Raw genomic sequence first — 25,972 nt, 5'->3', positions numbered from 1 at the left:
ACTGTATATGCAGAGGATTGTGAAGATGAAAGTATTATTGGCACCCCTCTCAAATCTGCGTGACATCTATTCTGAATGTCTTCTCAAACAGGCCACAAACATTCAGCAGGATCACTCTCATCCTGGAAACCCCTTTCTGTCAGCCTCCACTCAGGTAGACTGAGAACACTCCCCTCAGGTAGACCCCAGGAACACAGAATAATAGGTTACGGAACAGCTTTTTTCCCAGAGCTGTGGACAGGCTACAGAAGCCATAGCTACTTCTATCAATCCAGCTTCCCTCACATACATGTACACACATACACATATGCACAAACACACACATAATATACAGATATTACATGTAGAGTGGATATAAAAAGTCTACACACCCCTGTTAAAATGCCAGGTTTCTGGTGATGTAAAAAAAAAATGAGACCAAGATAAATCATTTCAGAACTTTTTCCACCTTTATTTTGACCTATAACCTGTACAACACATCTGAAAAACAAACTGAAATCTTATAGGGGGGCGAGTAAAAATAAAAAAAACAAAATAATGTGGTTTAACCCCAAATAAAGTTCAGCTGTTCTAGTAGGCTTTTCCTGACATTTTCTTAGTCGCATCTTACAGCAAAAGCCATGGTCCACAGAGAGCTTCCACAGCATCAGAGGGATCTGATTATTAAAAGGTATCAGTCAGGAGAAGGGTCCAAAAGAATTTCCAAGGCATTAGATATACCATGTAACCATCATCATCAAGTGGAGAAAATGTGGCGCAACAGCGACATTACCAAGAACTGGATGAAAAATTGATGAAAAGACGAGAAGAAAACTGATTAGGGAGGCTGCCAAGAGGCCTGAAGCAACATTAAAGCAGCTGCAGGAATTTCTGGCAAGTACTGGCTGTGTAGTACATGTGACAGCAATCTCCCGTATTCTGCATATGTCTGGGCTATGGGGTAGGGTGGCAAGACAGAAGCCTTTTCTTACAAAGAAAAACATCCAAGCATGGCGAAATTTTGCAAAACCACATTTGAAGTCTCCCAAAAGCATGTGGGAAAATGTGTTATGGTCTGTTGAAACCAAGGTTGAACTTTTTGGCCATAATTTCAAAAAGTATGTTGGGCGCAAAAAGAACACTGCACATCACCAGAAGAGCACCATACCCACGGTGAAGCATGGTGGTGGCAGCATCATGCTTTGGGGCTGTTTTTCTTCAGCTGGAACTGGGGCCTTAGTCAAGGTGGAGGAAATTACCTCCAAATACCAGTCAATATTGGCACAAAACCTTCAGGCTTCTGCTAGAAAGCTGAAGATGAAGAAGAACTTCATCTTTCAGCACGACAACGACCCAAAGCATACATCCAAATCAACAAAAGAATGGCTTCACCACGAGAAGATTAAAGTTTTTGAATGGCCCAGCCAGAGCCCAGCCCTGAATCCGATTGAAAGTCTATGGGGTGATCTGAAGAGGGCCGTGCACAAGAGATGCCCTCGCAATCTGACAGATTTGGAGCGTTTTTGTAATGAAGAGTGGGCGAATATTGCCAAGTCAAGATGTGCCATGCTGATAGACTCAAACCCAAAGAGACTGAGTGCTGTAATAAAATCAAAAGGTGCTTCAACAAAGTATTAGTTTAAGGGTGTGCACACTTATGCAACCACATTATTTTGTTTTTTTATTTTTACTCGCCCAACCTAAAAGATTTCAGTTTGTTTTTCAATTGAGCTGTACAGGTTATAGGTCACATTAAAGGTGGGAAAATTTCTGAAATGATTTATCTTGATCTCATTTTTTTACATCACAGAAGCCTGGCATTTTAACAGGGGTGTGTAGACTTTTTATATCCACTGTATGTAGATAATGCTGTAACTACAGGGTTTAATGTAATAACAGACTGTGCAATAATGATTTTTAATGTATTTTAATGTAATGTATTTTAAAGTATTTTTATGTGCTGTAAATTGGTTTGCTTCAACAGAATTTCGTCGTATAAACATATGCAATGAAAATACAGAACTAACTTAACTTTAAATAATTTTAATCAAATTACTACAAACTACTTACTGTAGGGTTCTAATTATTATTATTATTATTATTATTATTATTATTGTTATTTACATTACTGTGACCTAAACCAAGACTTACATAATGAACACATTATGCTTAATCCTTACTGATTATTGATTAAAGTGTTTAGATAAAAAAAAAATAATAATAAAATAAAATAAGATAAAATAATACAGAATGATAGAAACACATTCAGTCTGCATCTCAGGTCGTGCATTTAGGATGCGTTCCACCCTCAGTTCCTAGTGTTGCGTCATCGCCTAATAGGCGTCTTTATTATTCGCGCCAAAATTCAAACATAATCAAAAGACCGCCAAATTACGCGCATTCAGGAGAGAGACCAACGGATGATGAACATGTTCGCCCTTGTCGAGTGGAAAGAAGAAACGGATAATGAAAGCTGGAGCATTGTTCCAACATCACACATAAAAAACTTCGATAATAATGATTTCTTAGACGGACTGGATGACACATCTGTATATTTAATTGAGTGGAGAGGAGGACTGAAGAAAAAACCTAAAGGCGGATGGCCTTTGTACGAGGCAACGGTGCATAAAATTGCAGGTAATTTCTGAACTTTTATTATAATTCACACAATGATATTGCATGGAGAATAAATTTTAAATAATTGCTGGACCGCATGAGCCATTTATATACCAAGCTACTGATCAGATTGAAGCTAGTACAGATCGGGGAATTGTGCAGATATTCACCGTGTTTAACTGTTACATTTTTAATATTACTATTATTACTGCATTATTGTGTGCGGTGCATTTTCATGTTCTCATTTTCATGTTCATGTTTAAGAGCTAACTACGAGTAGATTATTACACTGCAGTGCATCATTCTAAGATCTTTAGCTAAATGTTTATGTGAGAATAATATCTTAAAAAAGTAAGCTTTTAGCTGTCACACACACGAAGTGGAGGAAAAAAATACAGTATGTGCCTAAATATATTCGTGGTCTAGAACTAATACAATAATACTCAAGTAAAGTAAGAATATCTTGCGGGATACCCTGCCAGTGCGTGTGCTAATATTTTGAACACTGTCCCCCATCATACTTGACATACTTACTGTGGGTGCAGGAGCACTTACATGTGCATGACTGTCCACTACAATAAGGGTTTAAAAAATATGGTCAGCCTATGTTGTTGTCATTGTCATAGCCTTAGTTGTATCTTTTGTTTTAGTTTCTACAATGCAAACCTTTTTCCCACAGAGAGACAGTGCACCCTAGAAAAACTAATGAGGACACAACGTCAGTCCAGTCCAAACCGTCTGAGCAAAAGAAAATGCAGGCCAAACCCTAAGTTTGTTGAAGAGGAGACCAGTAATGATGGACCATCTAGCCCCAAAAAGGTGACACTTTTTTTTCTTTCATATATATATATATTTTTATTGAGACCCAAAACTAGCATCTGCATTGCAAATGTAAAAAATTGGCTGCCCACTATAAAGTTGTTGCTTAAAGATAAAATTAAAAAAAATCATTATTACTTGTAACTTTGCAAATGAATTCCTAAATTTAGAAATTAAATACTTAAAATGAATCATCCAAAGTTAGGAGTACCTTATAATCTACAATTTTCCCTAGATCTTGACAGGATTAGTCATTTCTCTCAGCCAAGTACAAGCAGTCTGTCAGAGTTGTTTATGTTGCTCTGCCTGTTTTTACTTAAAAAAATAAAGTTTATGTACAAGTCTACATACCTGTTTACCTGTTTTAATGCCATCAGCTATTATCCACTCTGCTATTATTTCTGAGCTTACTATTTTGGGTAAGCCAATCTTCATTTTCTGCTAAAGAAATCTCATCATTCAACAAATATGGCTGAAGCTGTTGTGGTCTGCTTCCCTGTATGCTGTCTGGTTCAGTCTGTAATTCCTCAGATAAAGGTGAATAATTAGACAGCTTGAAATTGCTTATTCTTTTCTTGGTTTTGAAGAGCAGCTGATCCCATGTAGTTATTGGGAATGGAGGCAGATAAATTCAGAGAGAGCGTGATATTATCACTTTGTTTTTAATGTTTTGTCTTATGTCCTAATATTTTTTGTCATGTTTTATAAAGAGGCAAACTAGTGATGGAAATTTGGACAGGGAGCGTTACACCATGGACCTCGATTCCCTTCAGCTACAACTTCAGTTGTTCCACCTTTACCTACGTCACCATCTTCTGCCTCACCACTGCTGCCTAACTGTCTACCTTCACCTGCCTCATCATCGTCTGCTTCACCTCCACCTACCTCACCTTCTTCTGATCCTCCTTTGCCAGACATCATAGCACAATTAAAGGCAGAAATTGAAGCCCTCAAAATGGAATTAGAGAATCTAAAAACAAATGTTGTAAGTCGTAAGTGTTTATTAAAATAATTCCAAATATTTATTTATATTTATATTTATAGGTTTGCCCTTCTTTAAAATCTCAATCTTTGAACTGTTTTGCTCCCTAGAAATGCCAAAACTCCTCAGTACAATGTGCAAGCTGGGGGAATGGCTTGAAGCGAAGGAGCAGAGCCCACAGAAACAACTGGCATCACCTTCCACCATACAGGAAACTGTGAGTACGCTGTTTGCCTAACCACTATTGTAGTAACAGCAAGGTCTCCAAGGATCTGTTCACCATACCTGTGAACCAAAAGTTAAATATTTAAACCTTATTCAGAGTACACAATTAATGTTTAATATTAGGGCTGGGTAAAAAATATCAATGTCACTATTTTAATCAATTCTCATTTTTACAAAACAATATCGATTCGTATTTCTCTAGAATCAATTACTCTAGCCTGTTTACAGCTGATGAATGAACAACATTGCAGTGCACCTCTCATTTATTAAATTGCAGTAAGCTTTGTGCTTTGTTACTTTTAGTATGAAACAAATTCTCAGATTTGAAACTCTGTCTGTCTTATTATGAAATGCAAATAATAAATACCGTTTTAGCACTTTTGCGGTGACAGATCGCGCGGTGCGCCTTGCAGGCAATATCATAGTGAAGCGAGCACAAATGAGCATGCCACGCATCACACATCATCTCTTCTATACCAGTTACAGGCAAAAGTGTGATATAAACATGAATTGAATACCAGAAGGTATGTAAATAAATACAGTACAATTTACTGAAATGAATCCTGGCTCATGTAATTGGTCAATCAGTTCTTTAACCATGCTTCAAAGACGCCAACAACAGCTTCAGCAAGATGTCACATTTCCCTTATTAAAACCATATTTAATGACCATAAACTCGCTTATTCAGCTAGAAAAGAGAACTCTGGAGAGGAGTTGCTGTTCCTCTTTCAGCAGCTCCTATTGGGGGTCACCACAGCAGATCATTGGTCCACATATTTGATTTGGTTCAGTTTTTACACCAGATACCCTTCCTGTCACCCCTCCCCAATTTCATCTGGGCTTGGGACCAGCACTGAGAGCACACTGTTGCATACAACCCCAGTGGCTGGGGTCGGTTTCCTGGCCGGGAAACAAACCCGAGCCGCAGCGGTGAGAGTGCTGTGGCCTAACCACTAGACCGCCGAACTCTGGAGAGGAGCATTTTGTTAAATATATGCAACATATCACACATTCATTGTAATTTTCTTGTTCTTCAATATTTAATGTATGATTGATGATTGATGATTAATGTATGATATAAATGTTTTTATATGACAGGCACTGTATAAAGGTTTACATTTCAAGAAAACATACTTATGTAAAGATAGTATTGTAACTTTAATATTATAAAAACCTCCTTGTGTATAAATTAAGTGTTTGTATACAAATCAGTAAATTTTAACCTTTAATATTACAATAATGTAGTACCAACTGACTCCTATATTTTACAGTAGTAGTTGAGAGATTTTTTTCCTTGAGAAAATTTGCCATGTACCTTATATATATCCAAAATAATCACTATTGAATCGAATCGGAAATCGAATTAAATTGTGAAATTTGTGTCAATACCCAGCCATATTTAATATAGTAATCCTTGAAACATTCTAATCTGGCTATGTTTTCATGCTTTAATTATCTGTATTTGATTCTTAACATATGAAGGAAACTTCTGATCCATACCACATCATTTTCATAGCTACACAAGGCTTTCTGTTGCAACATCTCAGACAAATAGAGACCATTTCTAAAATAAAATTCTTTGACATTGCACATCGCTATCGTGACTGGTTAGGTTGAAAACTCAAGGAAAGAAAACAAGAAAATAATATTTTGAGACAGCACTGAAATTCCTTTTAGAAGAAACTGTTTATTTGACACAAAGTTAACCAAGTACAATTGTTTAGGATTTTTTAAATTTGTCTGAGACAGCCAAATCTTGGCCAAAATCGCACAGTGTACATTAAGCTTAGAGACACAAATTAAAACACACCTTCATTTTGTTTTGTAAACATTTCCCCCTTTATGCTTCAACCTTTGTATGTTTATTGGTTATTATTTGTCATATGTTAATTGTCATTTCTGTATGATCTGCAATGTCTTGATATCTTGCCTTATAAAATATCCTTAGGTCCTTGAAAGGAACTATATAAATAAAACATTATTATTATTATTTAGTAATAATAGTAGAAGTAGTAGTAGTAATAGTATAGAAAGTATGTAATGCAACGCTAAATTGTATCAGGCCCCCTAAAAACGTTTTGTTTTATTTATTAATATCACTTTAATAATAATGCATGCTTGTCCTCTCCCCACAGCTTGAAATTCACTCGGGCTCAGGAGTTTGTGTGCCAAAAAATGTGTTCTGGTCAGCTAGCCATGCAAACAGCCCCACTACCATGGCACGGATGCTTCTCCTTGGAGTATTTGATGTTGAGACACTTCTAAAGAGCAATCTCAGAGGTATGTAATTGGTCATAGTAGGGGTGGGCGATATGACCAAAATCTTATATCATGATATAAGTAATTTTATATTATGATAACGATATATATCGTTTTTTTTTTCTTTTAATACGTTTTTTATGATATTAAAATCTTTGATACCATAGATATTTCATAATTCTTATCACCAGTCAATATCATATACATTTATAAAAATCAAAAAACAAAATTACCCTAGTATATTAATTCTGGCATATTTACAGATATATGTACACTCATGCTTCATAAATAATTTGAGTTTGACTATTTACACTTTACCGATTTTACTGAAGCAGGCTATCCAAGGATTAGGTTGAAAATTTTAATGTATGGTTGAGTAGTTAGTGGAGTGTAGTTAATTCTGATTTCGTTCTAATCTCCATTATGTTGCTCTTTCTTAGGTGGCAAGTCCAAAAATGCAAGCCCTGAGGAAACAAAAGTGGCCTTGGACAGAACAAAAATTGATGCAATAATGAGTATGTATATTACTTGGTTAATTGGGCTCATTTATCTTTACAATTGTGTTAAACCAAATTTGACAGTAAAACCATCAGAATTTAGCAGTTTAATCTTGGTGTATCAGTGTGATGACACTTTACACCTGGTTCTGAATAATGCCTAAATTTCAGAAACGTTCAGTTTATCTACCTAACAAAGTATGTCCTGTGTTAATTTAGTGTGTTTTAGGTGATTATAATTTGGATGTCCTTAAATAAATGTTATAAAACTAAAATGTATTTCTTTGTCATTTTACAGATGCAGTGATCCAGAAATTTCCCGGAACCACCAGGAGCCAACTAGGGATAGCCATTAATCAAAAGGTCACTGAGCTGCGGGGAAAAGACTCAACAAACTTATCATATACTTGGTAGAGTTTCCTGTTCTGGGCTTGTTTTATGTTTTGTTGTAATATTCAGTTCAATAGTTGTGTGTTCAGTAGTTTTCTAATTTTGCCCAGCTTAACAGTTTTTCTCTTTAAATTAAAACAGTTTTAATAAAGTTTTATGGTTTTAACTGTTTTACTCTATTACTTCTTTTTTGCTAACTGCACCGTTTACTGTATAGGGCTTAGGCATGCCATGTGCATTACTTGGGAGATTAAATACTCATTGCAATTGATTAAAAGATGCAAATTTGCCATCTACATAAAGGTCCCCGATAGATATCAAACCTTTGCTTTTATACTCGGAAAAACCCAAGTCTAGCTGAGATGGTTTAAACAAATGGTTATTAGCGATGGGTGTGTGGAGAGAGACGTCAGGCGATTTAAGATGTTTTCTTATATGATTTAATATTCGTATCGAATTTTTGATTATTAAATTAGTCCCAATTAGTTTTGATAAGGGAGACACTTTGGAAAACAGTAAAACTGGGAGACAAGATGTTGTTAAAGACATTGTCTCTATCCTAAGCCATAGAGAATCAGCCAGAAGTAGCATGTTTGTGGATCAATCTCTTTGCGGATAAAAGAGCATCTGTAGAAACCAAAAGGAAAGCTATTAATCAATCTGGAGTTCTTCTGCCTTTGCTCAGTGTAGCCATTCCTTTTATAAGCGGCTTAATTGCATCCTGTAACGATTAACATGGAGACGGCAGAGAAAATGTATTTAGTCCCTCAACATCAGTTTGATAAACTTAGAAACATCACCACAGAGAACTAAAGACTGTTGTAAACAACTTAGAAGAGGCCTTACAATGGATTTTGTTAAGGACTGATCTGAATGATTATGAGAAGGTGAAAGTCTATGCATCTGCCTTGCAAATGATTTTAAAACTTGGTTAAACTAGGAGATCAGGAAACCGCTCAGCTGACCCTGTCTCTACATAAAATACCAGAAAGCAAAACAGAAGCATGAGTGACAGAAGGTCCACAACCTCCCAAAGAGGAAATCGTGCAAGAGGTGCTAGCTAACGTTTCTGCGAGGAACAAAAGAAATGCTTCGTACATTATGGAAAAAATTAAATCTGGTGAAGTTGCTTCATGGAACGATAATGGTGAATTTATTTTTAAAGGAAACACTATCAAAGGATCTCACATGGTGGATTTTCTTAAGAATCTCACAGCCCCTCATAAAGCATCTGATGATCAGAGACCTTTAGGATGGAAAGAATTATTACAGACTGTAGCTAGCCTAAATATACCTTTTTCAACAATACCTAATGGTGTCCGACGCAAAATATCCGACATAAAAAAAAATCTAAAGATCCGGATCCTCAGACACCCCCCTCTCAGCTTGTTTCCCCTTCTTCACCCCTAAAAGCAAAGCAAAAGCAAACATTTTTAAATCTCCTACTCCTAGCCGTTCTGTCTGGTTTGATGACTGATGAGTTGTTTTGTTGTATTTTGTTAACATTTCTTTCAATAAAATAATATTGCATCAACAATTTTCTTGTGAAGCATTGTAATTTAATATTCCACTACACATGTAATTGAAACATATCTAGAGAGTTAAAACACTGTAAACAAGTGATTGCTTTTTATTTACTCTAAGGTACTTTTTTTTTAACCAAAGAAACAACCACATTGTCATTTCTATTTAAAAATTTGCTATACATAGACATAATATGGTTAAACGAATAACCTTTAGCTCTGTAACACAGAAAAACACACAGTGTTACCTGCAGCAAAGTGAAGTAAAATTTTTAACTTGTACAGGATTAAATTTTATTTTGCAACTGTTTTTGTCAAAAAAAAATTATTGAGGGAGGAGAGAGTTCATAGTCTGGTGGGTGCTGCTATAGGATAGTTAACAACCACCATCATGAGCTATGTTATAAACATCATTTTTTACAGGCTAGATGTAAAAAAGTGTTGTTCAAGTGGAGGTAATCCTCACCATTTCCAAGGGCCCATTTGTCCATCAGAGCCGAAAGTGGAGGTATTTCAACATAAGTGTACTTTTTGATACTCATTTGTGTATAATGTAATGTGAAAATATCCAATTCTGACTTAGTATACTCTGAGGATAGACTGCATGAGAAAGCCATGATGTTAGAAAATGTTCAGCTGCTTTTTTTGTGAGAGATGGGAGGATGCTTGTTGCCTCTCTGCTTGGTCTTTTTCAGTCTTTTGCCTCTCTGCTTGGTCTTGATTTTAGTTACCTTACATCTTTTATTTGGAATCATGTGTCGAAGCCCAGGCAATGTGCAATCAATGCAAGACCTGATCTGTCTTGAGTCTGAGTTTGTGTCTTGGTCATAATATTGCTTACTATGTTGTTTACAATACTTTTGGCCGCTGTTTGTGAATGAGATTTTGCAATAGCAAACCTCCTTTTGATGAACGGAACTGCCATTCTAAAAAAAATCCTTGAAGAGACCTCCTAGACCTAGTGGGGCTCCATGAAAACCTGGAAGGCCATTGATCCACACAGGACTGCGGATCAACTACACATCTATCATTTTTACAGATGGAGTGAATAGCAGGTCTGAAGTGTAGTTTAGCTATAAATTTCACATAACTAAAAGGCATATGCTTGCTCTGATCCAATTTGACTTCGATTACTATATCAGTACTTTGGTTCTTGGTGAGAGGTACATAATGTGGCTTATCATAAGTAATAGTGACGACTTTGTTGTTTCCCCCCGTTATATGTACGCATCTCAGTAAAGGGACAAAGCTGTCACCAACCCTCTGATATTCAATAATGTCCATATATACATACATTGTGCAAAAGCCTGCATGAATACAAGTAGAATTAGGCGCATATTTTTGTCTGTGGTACATTAACAGATCATCAAGATTCATAATGAGCATATATGCTAAGTTTCCATTAGCACAAGTTTTTTGGGTCAGGATGCGTTTTTTTTTTTTCATAGGGTTATAGTTTCCAGTTTTTTTCACTGCTCTGTTGATTTCATTATCCAGTTTTTCAATACTTTCATAATATCTTTCAATACTTTCATAATATTATGTTTGTTTACAGACACTCATTTACACATATGTTTTTTAACATCTGTGTACATCAGTGTACGCTTTAGGTATTTAAAGCACGTTTTAGCTACTTTCAAGGTGCTCGGGCTTCAGGAGCATATGATTTTTCAAACAAATGCATACAATACATATAAAAAGTCTACAAACTCCTGTTAAAATTGCAGATTTTTGTGATGTAAAAAAAATTAAAGCAAGATAAATCATGTCAACCCTCAATGTGAAATTACAACATATAAAAATTAAGTGAAAAACAATCAGAAACATTTTAGGGAAAAAGAGGAAAAATAAAAAACTTACAACAACCTGGTTGCATAAGTATACACAACCCTAAACTAGTACATTGTTGAAGCAGCTTTTGATTTTATTACACCATTCAGTCTTTTTGGCTAAAAGTCTATCAGCATGCCTCATCTTGACTTGGCAATATTTTCTCATTCTTGCAAAAACAGTCATCAAATTGGCCCATCAGATTATAAAGGTATCTCCTGTGCACAGCCCATTTCAGGTCACCCCACAGAGTTTTAGCTGGATTCAGGTCTGGGCTCCGGCTCGGCCATTCAAAACACCGATCTTCTTTCGGGTAAGCCGTTCCTTTGTTGATATGGATGTATGATTTGGGTCATTGTTGTGCTGAAAGGTGACCTTCCTTTTCATTCTTCTAGAATGAAAACTACTAGCAGCCACCAGAAGGTTTTGCACAAAAATCAATTTGTATGGTATTTGTGATTAGGTATTTGATATTATACATGATTATAAATTATAAATGCCTCAGTTCTGCCCCAGTTCTGGCTGAAGTAAAGCAGCCCTAAAGCATGATGTTACAAACACCACCGCCTAAACAGCACTTCATCTGTTTGCCTTTATCACATGGATGCAGTTTTAGCAGAGGTTTAATCAAGTGAGGGTTAAACCAACCAGGCATCACACATCATATATTAACAAGGTAGAGACATAGAAGGAAAGAAACACTCAAAACCTATTAGTTTAAAAATCACATCACAGACTCTAACAGGCAGCAAATTGTGTGCCCAGCCAGAAACCTGAAAAATAAATTTCAAATATAAAGGTGTTTATAGCATTAGGAATAAGTTTAATTTGCAAAAGGTATCAAGTTCTACCAGGTTCTAGCTCAGTAAGCAAAGAATTGTGGGTCACTCTGTATCAGGTATCTTGGGGTACCTTGAATGTCAAGATTCATAGCAGGGATTGTCTCACTGTCAGCCACAGCATTGAGTTGAGGAGAGATGAGATAAGCTTCCCAGTTATGCAATGGTGGGAAATGCACTTGAGGTCAGTGTTATTGAGTAGGTGGAGGAATCTGTGAGGTGCATGGAGAAACACAATTATTTCCCACAGTAGGACCCACAGCTTAGAGGGCCCATTCAGTACAGTCCATGGCCAATAAGCATGGCAGTTGTTCCTTCATAGGAGCAGGTATGAGAGCTGAAAAATAACCAATAACATCATAAGCACTGTTCCCTTCAATTTGGGATTTGGGATTGGATTTGTCCATGTGTGACCAAATGTGAAAAGGCTTAGACATATCCTAGTGTTTCAGAGCTTGAGAGGAAATCAGGGCAGATTTAAGCAGAGTGACTCATCTATTTCTGGGGTCCAAGTGATACAAGTGCTACCTGGCTGGACACCTTTTAGGGCATTATTTAAAAGTTTGTCCAAATCAGAGAAATCTGGAATATACTGTCTGTTGAAATAAAAAAGCTCATAGCAGACCTCCGTCCTGTAACAGTTACGATTTAACTAGAAAGGGTAATATTTTGACTCTCCTTTTTCACAATACATATATTGAATTAAGGTGGTGTAAAGTAAATCATCTTTGTTGTGATCTTTGTTGTGACTTGTCAAGTTGTGATTTGGAATTCTATTTGTAAATTTAATATAATGAATAAAATATTTACCAAGAAAAATGAACAGGTTACATATAGAGTATGTTTCCTTATTGCATTCAGTAATTTTTTTGTCCAATATCTTCATTATATCCTTCCAAAACATCCTAGAATGAATACAGTTGGAGAAAGTGTTTTCAATACATTCATTGTTTTCACCACAGAAGTTACATATATCCTCCACCTGTAGATTGTGTTTTAAGACAATACTGTTGCAGGGGTAACATTTGTGAAGGATTATGGATGTGACTTCTGTGACAGTGTTACTTGCTACATATTCATTACAGAGGATCCATACCTTGTTCCAGTCACTTTCGATGCCCACTGAGACAGCACTACAGGTATATATCTTGGGATATACAGGTCTCTAATAACTCTATTAGTAAATCTTTTTCACTAATATTAATTCCATTGTTGAAGCTGTATTACAGTTATCAAATGTTGATACTGGTTTTGAGGTTTCTCTTTAGCAATAGCTTCTGATCCTGTAATATATTCTTTAGTGATAATTTCAATATTATATATAAGAAGGGATTTGGAGTGTTACCAACAAAATATTGCCCCTGCACAAATTTTTAAAGAATAAATTTTTCATGTGACAGATGTCTGTTATTCCAAACATTGAGGAGAGTAGATGTGTTTATAAATAAGAGACCAGAGGAGTAATGAGTATGTTTGACTGGTAACTTTCCTACTGCATAAGGACACTGCATGTGGGAAAAATGATGAGGCACAATAAAGTTGCTTTAGATAATAAAACTCTTCCTTGGAGACCGAGATCTCTTGCAAACAATTGAATTTCTTCCTGATAGAATCTGAAATCAGCCAACCTTTACAAATACCTAGCTTTATATAGCAAATCTTGTCCATATAAATGTATGACTAATGCTTACAAATGCTTTTTAAAAACCATAAAACAAAGAAAGAAAAAAGAATAGGTCTTTATATTCTACCAAGCCTGATGTTTTTGGAAATCTGACGATCTTTCAGAAACCCTGACTGGCACTCATCAGTGAGCTTATTAATTCTGTTTTAGCCTTCTGCTAAAACAAAAGCTAGGTTTTTGTAGTCATTGTTTAACAACGTTATTGGATGCTGCTTATCAAGAAGTAGAGGATCCTTGGTTGACTTTATTATAAGTCCTTTTCATAAGTTGCAAGCAGAAAATGAGATATGAGCTCTAATAAAATTTGGAATTCAGACCATCACATCCAGGTGATTTATTTATTTACTTATTTATTTATTTAATTCTATTTATGTATTTATTTTTGTTATTTCAGTGTTTTCAGCATTATTATTTAGATTTGCTATTTTTTTCAGTAATTCAATAATTTTAGTCTTTTCCTTGGCTCGATTTTTACTAAAAGCTAGTGCTGTGCACCAGACCTTGAACTTAAGTAATTATCATCATGCTGTAGTGAATTTCCCAATAATTCCTTTTAAATCATCACTTCTAAGTAAATTTCTATTTAAGCTACCATTAATATACATTTTTAGTTGCTAAGAAAGTTTATTATGAATCTAATCACGCTGTGGTCAGTGAGGACAGAGGGACACACTTCAGTCTCATCTGCCGAGGAAAATAACTAATTTGCTCTTAGCAACAGAGACGAGAGAAATCTGAGGCCTGGCGCAGATCGGGCAGCAGCACGTGCCATGCCCGGCGCATGCGTGATTCTAATCGGGATCAGGTAACCATAACGCCTCGTGTCACGAATCAGCTAACGAGCATAATAAGCACAATGGTCACAGCAAAACAAAACCACAATTTACAACTATATTAGAAATAAAAAATTTTCATTGAATTTACCGTTCAAAGTAGTCGATATTTAAACAATATCTCGGCTAAATAAAACAAGACCTCTGCTAAGCTGAATCTGTTCTTTCGAAACTAACAGTGGATTTACTCATGACATGCAGTCCGGCTAGGCTGGCTATGAAGCTAATCCTGAGGTGAGAAGGAGCGGCATCAGGGCTAGTAATATCTTTAATCTTTTCACAGGTGTTTTATTTAATCTAGCCGTTACATAGCCTTTTCAGCTTGTTAAAGCAGCGTTAAGTCATTGACAGCTGTATTAGTATCATTCTAAGCACACCAGATGCGGTTCAGATAAAAGGTAGGTGTGAGGAGACTCATGCACAAATCTGCTTTATTCATTTATGGGTACTTTTACAGCCCTGGTCCTAGAGAGCCGTTTTCCTGCTTATTTTATCCAACTATTTTTTCCTGCTCTAACACACTCGGGGGGTTTAAGGGTTTGCCTTTACATTAGCATGTCCTGCTCCAATACACACACACACAGTCCTGCTCCAACACACAGCTTCTGAGTGACTGTTAATCAGCTGACTGGGTAAATCAGGAGTGTTTGTGCAGGATTTTGAAGTCCAGGCCTGACGGCCCATGACTGCAGTTCCATGTTTTCACTGCTCCAAATCTAGTTGAGAAATACTTATGGCAGGTTTGCTAACTAGCATGCAGGCTTGGGTGTACCTGGAGCAGATAAAACTTTAAAAGTTGAAGGACCTTCAAGGGCATGTGTGGCTGCAGGCCTTTATTCCACCCAGAAAGGCAAAGTTCAACTGGTGAAACAGGTGGAATAAGGTGAGACTCCTGCTGGGTTGGATTGCAAATCTGCAGCCATGCTGGCTTTTTACATCAGGGAATCCAGTCCTTGACTATTAAGTGCTCTTCGTTAAGTATTGGTGAGCTTAAACAAAACGAAGCATTTGATTGCGTTTTTTTCTTCTTTTCCAGGTCTGAAGATGCTTGGTGTCAGACCTCTCGCCTGTTATAGGACATCATGGAGCATGCTGAGAATCCCTCTACAAGTCAGCCACAACCATATACCAAGGCTGTATAGCTGCTACACACTACACACAAATAGGTGTCAAAATAAGAAACATGCACATTTCAAATGTACTCGTGAAAAAGCTCTTCTGTCACAATCATTTGAGCACCAGCAAGCTACATTTTCTCAGGACAATACCCAACCTCCAAAGTCTAGTTTCTCAGCCAGGATAAAGCTCCAAACACGACTGGCCGTGACACTACTTGTTGGAGGTGCTATAATTGGCACCTGCTGGTTTGTGCATGAGGAAAAGCAGCAGAAGCTGCAGATGCAGCGGATAGAGCAGTTGAGGAAAGTGGCCATAGGTGAGGGAGACTTCTGCTTGCTGGACCACACTGGTCAGCGACGGACCAAAAAGGACTTCTTGGGGCAGTGGGTGCTCATGTACTTCGGCTTCACGCACTGCCCTGATATCTGCCCTGATGAGCTGGAAAAGATGAGCAGTGTGGTAAAGCTGCTGGAGGAGACAAACCTGCACTGTGTGCAGCCGCTGTTTATAACCGTCGATCCTGAAAGAGATGATGTGGCTGCTATGGCTAAGTATGTCGGAGATTTTCACCCACGGCTGATCGGATTGACAGGCACACCTGAGGAGGTAAAGGAAGCTGGACGAGCTTACAGGGTTTATGCAAGTGCTGGACCCAAGGACGAAGATGGAGACTATATAGTGGACCACACCATCCTTATATACCTCATCAATCCAGATGGCCTTTTCCTGGATTATTACAACCGAATGAAAAATGCCATGCAAATTGCTGAAAGCATTCGTCAACACATGAAGAATTATGTGAAGTTATTCCCTGAACAGCGTTAAGTCTGATACAGGGAGATTTGATTATATATTGCAAAATAAAGTGTACCTGGATATGGACTAGGCACTGAGTAAACAGACCAGTAAACAGAAACAGGCTAAACAGAAGATAAATATGACTGACCTTTTTAAAATGTGCCACTGATCAACTTTTAAAAAAAAAAGACCAGAATACATTTTTTTTTTATATAAAAATAATGTAAGTAGTTGTTTAATCGAGGTTCTGAGCAGTTTATCCAAATGAATAAAAAAAAATAATAATTCTATACTTTCAGAAAATGATGCATGTTCTTTATCACGTTGTTGATCAAAATTCATACATGAATGTAATATAGCACAAGTCGATGGTTTAATCACACAGGTGCACTTTAAAGCATTGAAAATATAGTAATATATGAGTCATTAGACAGTGACACAAATGACATTAAAATAGTACAACCACGCATAATGAACATCTCATACACAAAGAACTGTTTACCCAAAACTGCACTTAAGCCTGACTTTAAAAAAAAAAAAAAAAAAAAAATCTTTAAATGGGTATGCACTTTAATATACACTCACTCTCCACTTTATTAGGAACACCTGCACCTTCATGCAGTTATCCAATCAGTTAATCATGTGGCAGCAGCACAATGCATAAAATCATTCAGATACAGGTCAAGAGCTTCAGTTAATGTTCACATCAAACATCAGAATGAAGAAGTGTGATCTTTGTGACTTTAACTGTGACATGGCTGTTGGTGCCAGATGGGCAGGTTTGAGTGTTTCAGAAACTGCTGATCTCCTGGGATTTTCACACGCTACAGTCTCTAGAGTTTACACAGAATGGTGCGAAAAACAAAAAACAGAGTGAGCGACAGGTCTGTGGGTTCTTCATTCTGATGTTTGATGTGAAGCTCTTGACCTGTATCTGCATGATTTTATGCACTGTGCTGCTGCCACATGATTGGCTGAAGTGGACAGTGAGTGTAGTTATAAGTTGAACAGATTCACACAAAAGGACCAAATGAAATTGCCTGTCTGTTCCGGATGATGTGTATAAATGTCCTTTTGCAGTGTTATTCTAATCTTACACAGGCAGTGAGCCAAGATGAAGACTTGTGACTTGACTCAGGGAAGGTCATGCTCCAGGGGTGCGCTGTAGGACTTGAGGCGTTCGTGTGCCCTCTGTTTGGTCAGTAAAGTCAGGTGAACGGTGTCTATGCTCTCATCAAGTCCAGGTCTCTTATCAATCTCCACTGTGTAGTCATTGGCCTGAAGGACACACACACACACACACATCAGATCCCTGCAGGGCTTTCTTCCCCAAATTCAATTACTATATCAGTTTCATATGTCACATTGACTTAAACATGAAGAATCAGTTCATAACTGTACAAGAAACTAAATCTGAGCTGCTTCTTAGGATTTGTGGGCAACACATGCTGGGATTTTTGTTCCAGAAATAGGGCTTGAGAAATCCTAAACTGAATTTTGTATCCTGATTTAAAGTAGTTGAATCCTGCACCTGCAGCATTGTTGGTTTCGAAATAAATCAGATTACAATTAACTAACCCAATTCCAGACACTCTGGAGAGGTTTGAGTGTCTGCTGACAAAGACCAGAAGTAACCCCAGTAACCCCGTCAACACCAAACTGAGGTTACACATACACCGATCAGCCATAACATTAATACCATTGACAAGTGAAGTGAATAATATTGATTATCTCGTTACAATGGCACCTGTCACGGGGTGGGATACATTAGGCAGCAAGTGAACAGTCAGTTCTTGAAGTTGATGTGCTGGAAGCAGTAAAAATGGGCAAGCGTAAGGAGCTGAGAGACTTTGACAAGGTCCATTTGTGATGGCTAGACGACTGGGGCAGAGAATCTCCAAAACAGCAGGTGTTGTGGGGTGTTCCTGGTATGCAGCGGTTAGAACCTACCAAAGGTGGTCCAAAAAAGGACAACCGGTGAACCGATGACAGGGTCACGGACGCGCAAGGCTCACTGATGCACGTGGGGAGCGAAGGCCCGTCTGGTCCGATCTCACAGAAGAGCTACTGTGGCACAGACTGCTGAAAAAGTTAAAGCTGGCTCTGATAGAAAGGTGTCAGAACACACAGTGCATCACAGCTTGCTGCGTATGGAGCTGCGTAGCTACAGACGGGTCAGAGAGCCCATGCTGACCCTGTCCACCACCGAAAGCTCCTACATTGGGCACTTGAGCATCAGAACTGGACCATGGAGCAATGGAAGAAGGTGGCCTGGTCTGATGAATCATGTTTTCTTTTACATCATGTGGAAGGCCGTGTGCGTGCGAGTCGCTTACCTGGGGAAGAGATGGCACCAAGCTGCACTATAGGAAGAAGGCAAGCTGGTGGAGGCAGTGTGATAATCTGGACTATGTTCTGCTGGGAAACCTCAGGTCCTGGCCTTCATGTGGATGTTACTTTGACACGCACCACCTACCTAAACATTCCTGCAGACCGAGTTACACCCCTTCATGGCAATGGTATTCCCTAATGGCACACCTAATTCTGCGCTTTTTATATACAGTAGGCGAGGTTGTGTCCAACTATAACATGCCATTTTCCAGGCATGTTTCAAGGCACAAGTTTTCAAGCTAACTGATCCGATTTTCATTTAATTCTTGCACCTGGGATGGAAAAAAAAAAATACACATTTTCATTCCAGTATGGTATTTTCATAACAATAGTCACCTACTCTCCTTTTATCACTGTTCAGGACATCACAACAAACTCAGTACCCATCACATTCAGAACCACAATATTTTATTTTAAGTAGGTTAGCAGTTTAATCAGTACTACCTGTACCCTAGTTGAATACCTGTGTACTTTATCCATCACACATCGCTACCTGTGAAACTAGGAGCTGTTCTTGGGAGGATGTGTGGTGACCATTTCCAGTCATTTCCATTGCAAATTTAATGTTACCAGTAAATATGAGCAGGAGCAAGGAAAGAGCTTGGCTTTTTTTTTGGTGAAGATACGTAAAGCAAAGAGAACCTTCCAGGTTTTTATCATACCAGATAATGGGTAAAATGGGTGGCATACTATTTTTACATACTTTTATGGTAAAAGTTATGGTTGTATGTAGGGGTATAACAATAGGCAAATTTGAAATAATTCCATTATGTTTGTGACTTGATATGATACATTTACATATTACAAGTACAGTAATAAAAACTTTATAATGACAGTGTCTGTGATCCTTTCAGACTCTTCACTGTGTTCTCCACCACTGAATATTCAACCACTGCAGTCATTTCTTTAGCCTGGATTCAATCAGTGAGCAAAGGTTGCCTGAATGCAGCAGAGTGTTTGCTGTGTGTGTATATATATACGCTGTATGTTTGCTGTATTAACACCAGTGTATTGTACACGTTTGGAAGATTTGGCACACTGTAATGTTTCAGTTCACCACTCATCGTAACTTACCGGGAAGCCAAAGTGCTCTCGAACACTAGGCCTTAGCATGAGCGTTAGCATGCTCTTGGAGAAAATAGAAAAACAGCAAGCATGGGGAACATGTTTTTTTCCCCCCTTTGGATCGCTGGGAACAAATTTCTGATCAAGCTAGTTACTGCGGGTAAATGAATAAAAATGAATCTAAAACATTAATTTACTGCATAAATAATTTAAATTGTTGGCCTTTAAATCCTCCAGAAAAAGGATTTTGTAGTCTGAGAAACTTTGGGAGACACTACTTCTAGATTTTTGTGCAAGTAGAGAAGCGATTCCAGCCAGAAACATTAATCAGCGTGTCTAGTTGACTGTTTGAGCAACCGACGGTCTACACTATTTTTAGCTCCACCCATATGTCCCAGTTTGGCTCACATAGTACCCGAGTACCTTAATTAAAAAGTTTAAAAAAAAAAAAAAAGAACAAAGAGACAGTCAGTATTATTACAGTATGTTTACAGACATCCATGCAGACCTCCAACTACCAATAGTAATTTAATCTAGTTAAAATTATCTAAAAATTCTGAACAGAAATTTGTTGTTACTTGTCCTTCTTAGTTATCAGGTAGATGAATGAGGCCCCCAAAACTAATCAAACTTTTCATTCCATTTTGAAGCATTAAGGTCAGGGATGTGTATGTCTCACTATTATAATCTTTGCACATACTAAACTGGAATCAACCTTATCTAATGAACACAGTGAATGTGTGTGCAGGTACTAACCAGCTGAAGAGATGCCAGCATGTATCTACAGGCTTCTGTGTTTTCCATGCCTTTGACAAGAGATGCAAACGATCGCCTCATCCCAACAGCACCAAGTGCACGGACAATCTGGTCCCCATAGTCATGAATGTCAAAAACCACATGGTCCTCCTGGACAACAGAGAGCACCACTCACTGAGTCAGCTGAATTTTTATTTTTTTATTTTTTATTTTTTTAAAAACAAGAAATTGAATATTAAAGGTAATTTTAACAACGGGAAAACTTACTCAAATTAACATGACAAATCATTTTATAAAAACATTTATTAACAATTTTTTGTTCAGGTTGTTTAGACATTAAAAGGTGAAATAAAATTAAATTAATTAAGATTAAGATTAAATAGAAATGTTAAAAAAAAATAAGCAGGATTTGCACAAACAATTTTTTTCTCTTTCTCTCATGTGCATTTATACTTGTTATACTTATATATGTGAGCCTTTAAAAGAATCCTAAGCAAGCAATTGGATTTATGGATTTCCATAAATACTGCTTACATAACTACATACAATTTATTTATATTAGTTATTTAAAACACTTCTCCAATAATAATCCCCCCCAACACACACACACACACTCTCACACACTTCAGCTCAGGAAGAGCTGTTAATTAGCTGATTAGTTGGATCAGGTGTGTTGAGGAGGAAAAACACTCCAGTCAACATGGACATTATGCCAAGTAGTAAACAGAACACAAGGGTTAAAGGCAAGACACACATGTACTGTACAGCAGATACAGGAATAAAGCTTGCATACAGACCTTCTGTGTGATTCTGATCAACCTCACCACAACATAAGTAGGTATGAAAGTATGAGCGCCCTCTCACCCAGTTCACTCATTACCTGAGCCAAGAGCCGAGGGTTGATCTCGTCCTCCCACTCCTTTACCCTGCGAGACAGAGCCGTCTCCTGAGCGTACTTCTGGGAGTTGGCTAGGAACAGCTCCTACAGACAGAGAGGACCCAGTCAAAGTTCACACATGCATGTATATCCCTGCCCAGGGAATATAATTTGAGCTGTATCCCTGGATATATGGAGCAAATATCTGTTTAATCTGGCTAAATGGTCAGGTCTGAACAGCAACCTTCATCACTGCTTGGCCCTCTAACAGACTGACAATTGCACAAAATTAATTAAAATCACTCAATTAGTTATGAGAAAACTGAACACGGAACAACCCGAAACAAATTTCTTAAGTATTACAAGAGGCCATGCGTACCACACTCTTTTTGACCAAGTCTTCATAACTAATCCGGCCCATCTGTGAGTCTGGGAACAAAGAGGAACGATGTACAGTTGTAGTCGTAAAAAACATGCATTCATGCTTATGAGAACTAGGTTGAATCTGTATATATTACCAGTGAAAATTGGGTCATGTTCACTAATAATGTCTCCAGGTGCATGATCTTCAACCAAAGTTTCATTTTCATGATCTGAGAAGTCATCACCTGGATAAAAAAAAAAAAAATTAATTTATGAATGAAATGGCGTGGTGTTTTAGAAAAAGGTAACTTTATTTACTAAACATCGTCTACATAATAGACATTTCTTTGTAAACACACACAGTAGTCTCTTCCACTCATGATGAGCTTGTGTTAACACATCTGCTGTTATGCGATCCAGCCAAGAGAATGATTTCAATATGTTCTTCTTTTATCAAAGGCATTCTTAAAGGCTATCTGAAAAAATATATAATATAAACTAAGTATGAAAAACTTTGGAAGACATTTTGCTAAAGTGTTAATTTCCTCCATGTATGGAGACTTCTGGGACACCCTGTAATACCTCCAGGAAGAAAAATCTAACTGATCTGCTTTACAAATCTGTATATGGACATGCTCGTTTCTCTCACCATCCAAGCCTGGATGTCGGACCACCTCATCCTTGTCCTCTTGACTCTCTGGCTCCAAGTAAGTTCTTCTCAGCATGTCATCAGATATGTACACACCCTGAAACAGATGTAGGATTAGACGTGTTAGTAGTACACATACCAACTTGCAACTTTTCATAAATACAGATACACACAGTAAACAAATGCATTATCCACCGGACATTCTAAAAAGATACCGTTTTTCTTAGGACCCTCTTCCGCAATTTAAGCCGCTGGCCTATCTTGCCCAGGTAGATGTAGTTGAATTCTATAAAGGAAAAATTCATAATCATAAATCAAGTCAAACAGACTGTAGAGAGCAATCATACACGTTGTTCTGAAAATTTACCAGGATAAAAAGGTCCATTCTTAAGCTTGCGGTCCATGCTCTCATCTACAGGAAAAGAGAAGCAGAAACATTAGAAGCATTAGATAGTTTAATATCTCAAAGGGACTTACAGCCACAACACAGTATACAACACTTACCGTTCACTTTAATAGAAAAACCTATACACCTGCTCACTGATGGAGTTATCCTATCATTCAATCATGTGGCAGCAGCGCAATGCATAAACTCATGCAGATACAGGCAAAAACTTTTCTCTTTTTAATGAAGGCTGATATGTATTCCTTTCAGGCTTGTTATATAGGGAACATGTGTTGATTGGTTGTATCTAAGCCCCCACAGTATATGAGCCCCAATTTTTCACCCAAACTACTTGCAGACATTTCTTTATTTTCATGCTCTCTTATACTCTTAGGAGGGGATTTTAACCATGTTAGATCCAGCCATAGACCAATCTCCTTCAGAAGGTGTCAGGTCAAGGAAAAGCATTAGGCTTTCTGAATTGTGCAATGATCTGGAATTTCTGATGTCTGGAGGTCATTGCATATGAAGTGTAGTGACTATACTTTTTTTCCCCCCCTCAGCTGCATCAAACTTCTTCGCACATCGATCTGTTTGTATCATCAAGCGGGATACTGGATTTATTTATTTATCTAATTCTTAAAAAGGATAAACCACCTGACCTATGTAGCTTTTACAGACCCACCAGTTTAAATGGGGTTGATGTTAAACTGCTACGTTGCTGGCAGAAGAATCGAGCCTCAGATTCCTGTTCTTGGCTGACAGGAGTGGAACCTGATGTGGTCTTCTGCTGTTGTAGTTCATCCACTTCAAGGTTCAATGTGTTGTGCATGCTGAGATGCTTTTCTGCTCACCACCGTTGTAAAGAGTGATTAAATGAGTTACTATATCCTTCCTGGCAGCTTGAACCAATCTGGCCATTTTCCTCTGACCCAGGAGATCAGCAGTTTCTGAAATACTCAAATCAGCCCATCTGGCACCAACATTCATACATTTACATCACCGAGATCACACTTTTTCTTCATTCTGATGTTTGATGTGAACATTATCTGAAGCACTTGACCTGCATCTGCATGATTTTATGCACTGTGCTGCTGCCACATGATTGGATAGCTGCATAAATGAACAGGGGTACAGGTACAGGTGTTCCTAATAAAGTGGACAGTGAGTGTATAGTGCTACAGTATATGACCAAAAGTTTGTGCACCCCTGACCTTCACACCCATATGTGCTTGTCTAACATCCCATTTCCAGATTTATTCCCCCTGTGTTTGCTGTTATAATGAGCTCCACTCTTCTGGGAAGCTTTCCACTAGATGTTGGAGCGTGGCTGTGGGGATTTGTGTTCATTCAGCTACAAGAGCATTAGTGAGGTCAGGCGCTGATGTTGGGATGTTGAGGAGGTCTGGGGTTCAGTCGGTGTTCCAGTTCATCCCAAAGGTGTTCAGTGGGGTTGAGGTCAGGGCTCTGTGCAGGACACTCGAGTTCTTCCACTCCAACCTTCACACACCATGTCTTCATGGAGCTCGCTTTGTGCACAGGGGCATTGTCATGCTGCAACAGGTTTCAGCCTCTTAGTTCCAGTGAAGGGAAACTGTAAAGCTACAGCACACAGAGGCATTCTACACAATTGTGTGCTTCAGACTTTGTGGAAACAGTCTGGGGAAGAACCACATATGGGTGTGATGGTCAGGGGACATACTTTTATCCATACAGTGTACATACACAGTAGTTTTTAGCAGGAAGAAATTATTATTTTTTTTTAATTCAAGTCCTTTTTAAACTGATTTAAAATTTCTCTGTGTTGTGAGAAATACAAACGAAAATGTAGTTCTGAATGTCTACTCTTGGTTTGAGCCCTGGGTTTCACCTATGAAGACTGCATTTGTTGTTAAAAAGGATAAACCAACATGAAGACCAGAGAGCTGTCTATGGGAGAAAAGCAAACCAGCAAAAAGCTGAGAAAAGATTGAAAAATCAGTCAGACCTATTTCACAAGCATTGGACATAGCCAATACAACAATGTGGAATGTCCTGAAAAAGAAAGAAACCACTGGTGTACTAACAACCAGACATCAAACAGGTCGCCCAAGGAAAACCCAAAAACAACAGTCAGTGACATCACCAGCAACCTCCACAGGGCAGCAAAAATATAGAGGCCATACCACAAGATGTAAAATGCTCCTCAGCAGTGGTTCACAGAGAAATACAGAAATGAGCCACAAAAGTTCTGGCACCAAGATGAACCTCTACCAAAGTGATGGAAAAACCAAACTGTGGAGAAAGAATGGATCTGCTCATGATCCAAAACATATGAGCTCATCAGTCAAGCACAGTGGAGGTAGTGTCATGGCTTGGGCTTGCATGGCTGCTTCTGGAACAGACTCACTAATCTTTATTGATGATGGAGCTCATGATGGTAGCAGCAGAATGAATTCAGAAGTCCACAGAAACATTCTGTCTATTTACAGAGAAATGCATTGGGAGGAACTTCATCATGCAGCAAGACAACACACTGCAACACAACAAAGCACTTCATCAGGGGGAAAAGTGGAAGGTTTTAGACTGGCCAAGTCAATCACCAGACCTTAACCCAACTGAGCAGCATTTCACCTCCTGAAGAGGAGACCGAAGGGAGAAACCCCCCAAAACTAACAACCAACTGAAAGAAGCTGCGCTACAAGCCTGGAAAAGCATCACAAAAAAAGAATGCAAGTTTGTTGATGTCAGTGGGTCACTGGCTTGATGCAGTTATTGCATGGAAGGGATACGCAACCAAATATTAAGTGTTATTTAAGACTGTCTGTTCCAATACTTTTGCTCACCTAATAATTGGGTGGTCAGTCAGCAAAGGTGTCATGTTCCAAGTTGTTTAACATGTCTAGATGTAAATATCAGGAAATGAAAGTGAAATTCTGATCTATTGTCTCATATTCATCTTTTGATCTCAAATCCCAGCGTATTATGTGTATAGCAAAAACAAAAGAATTGGCCTTGTGCTCCAATACTTCCGGAGGGGAATTTTATGTTTGGCTAATTGTCATAATAATGATGTGGCATATCAAATTATGAGGACAGAAGTGTTTAATACTG

At 38.0% G+C, this 25,972-nt stretch overlaps 2 protein-coding genes and 1 long non-coding RNA gene across 5 annotated transcripts in view; 2 read left to right on the top strand and 1 right to left on the bottom strand.

The window, feature by feature from the left end:
• The first annotated feature begins 2,410 nt into the window (after positions 1–2,410).
• Positions 2,411–4,393, top strand: LOC128318955 (uncharacterized). Its single transcript, XR_008302379.1, has 3 exons — positions 2,411–2,616; positions 3,275–3,414; positions 4,125–4,393. It is a non-coding gene; the product is annotated as an uncharacterized LOC128318955 (long non-coding RNA).
• A 10,085-nt stretch (positions 4,394–14,478) lies between these two features.
• Positions 14,479–16,614, top strand: LOC113529563 (protein SCO2 homolog, mitochondrial). Of its 3 annotated transcripts, none has more exons than XM_026918824.3 (2): positions 14,479–14,710; positions 15,513–16,614. In XM_026918824.3, the coding sequence occupies exon 2, from the start codon at positions 15,521–15,523 to the stop codon at positions 16,418–16,420; it is 900 nt and encodes a 299-aa protein (XP_026774625.3). In that variant the 5' UTR covers positions 14,479–14,710; positions 15,513–15,520; the 3' UTR covers positions 16,421–16,614. The 3 variants fall into 3 exon arrangements, with proteins under 3 accessions (XP_026774625.3, XP_026774624.3, XP_034163025.2); XM_026918823.3 differs by having other exon boundaries at positions 14,482–14,874; XM_034307134.2 differs by lacking the exon at positions 14,479–14,710 and adding an exon at positions 14,896–15,359.
• A 133-nt stretch (positions 16,615–16,747) lies between these two features.
• ncaph2 (non-SMC condensin II complex, subunit H2) overlaps positions 16,748–25,972 on the bottom strand; it is a 23,784-nt gene continuing 14,559 nt past the window's right edge. Inside the window, exons 13-20 of the mRNA XM_026918715.3 lie at positions 22,862–22,906; positions 22,710–22,780; positions 22,495–22,591; positions 22,001–22,090; positions 21,862–21,911; positions 21,486–21,587; positions 20,606–20,755; positions 16,748–17,671 (exon numbers count right to left, since the gene is read on the bottom strand). Of these exons, the coding sequence (XP_026774516.1) occupies positions 17,528–17,671; positions 20,606–20,755; positions 21,486–21,587; positions 21,862–21,911; positions 22,001–22,090; positions 22,495–22,591; positions 22,710–22,780; positions 22,862–22,906 (749 nt within the window). The 3' untranslated portion in view covers positions 16,748–17,527. The remainder of the gene's footprint in view (positions 17,672–20,605; positions 20,756–21,485; positions 21,588–21,861; positions 21,912–22,000; positions 22,091–22,494; positions 22,592–22,709; positions 22,781–22,861; positions 22,907–25,972) is intronic.

Source organism: Pangasianodon hypophthalmus, chromosome 9 (assembly GCF_027358585.1).
Source record: "Pangasianodon hypophthalmus isolate fPanHyp1 chromosome 9, fPanHyp1.pri, whole genome shotgun sequence".
NCBI lineage: Eukaryota > Metazoa > Chordata > Actinopteri > Siluriformes > Pangasiidae > Pangasianodon > Pangasianodon hypophthalmus.
This window is presented reverse-complemented; position numbering and strand designations above follow the sequence as displayed.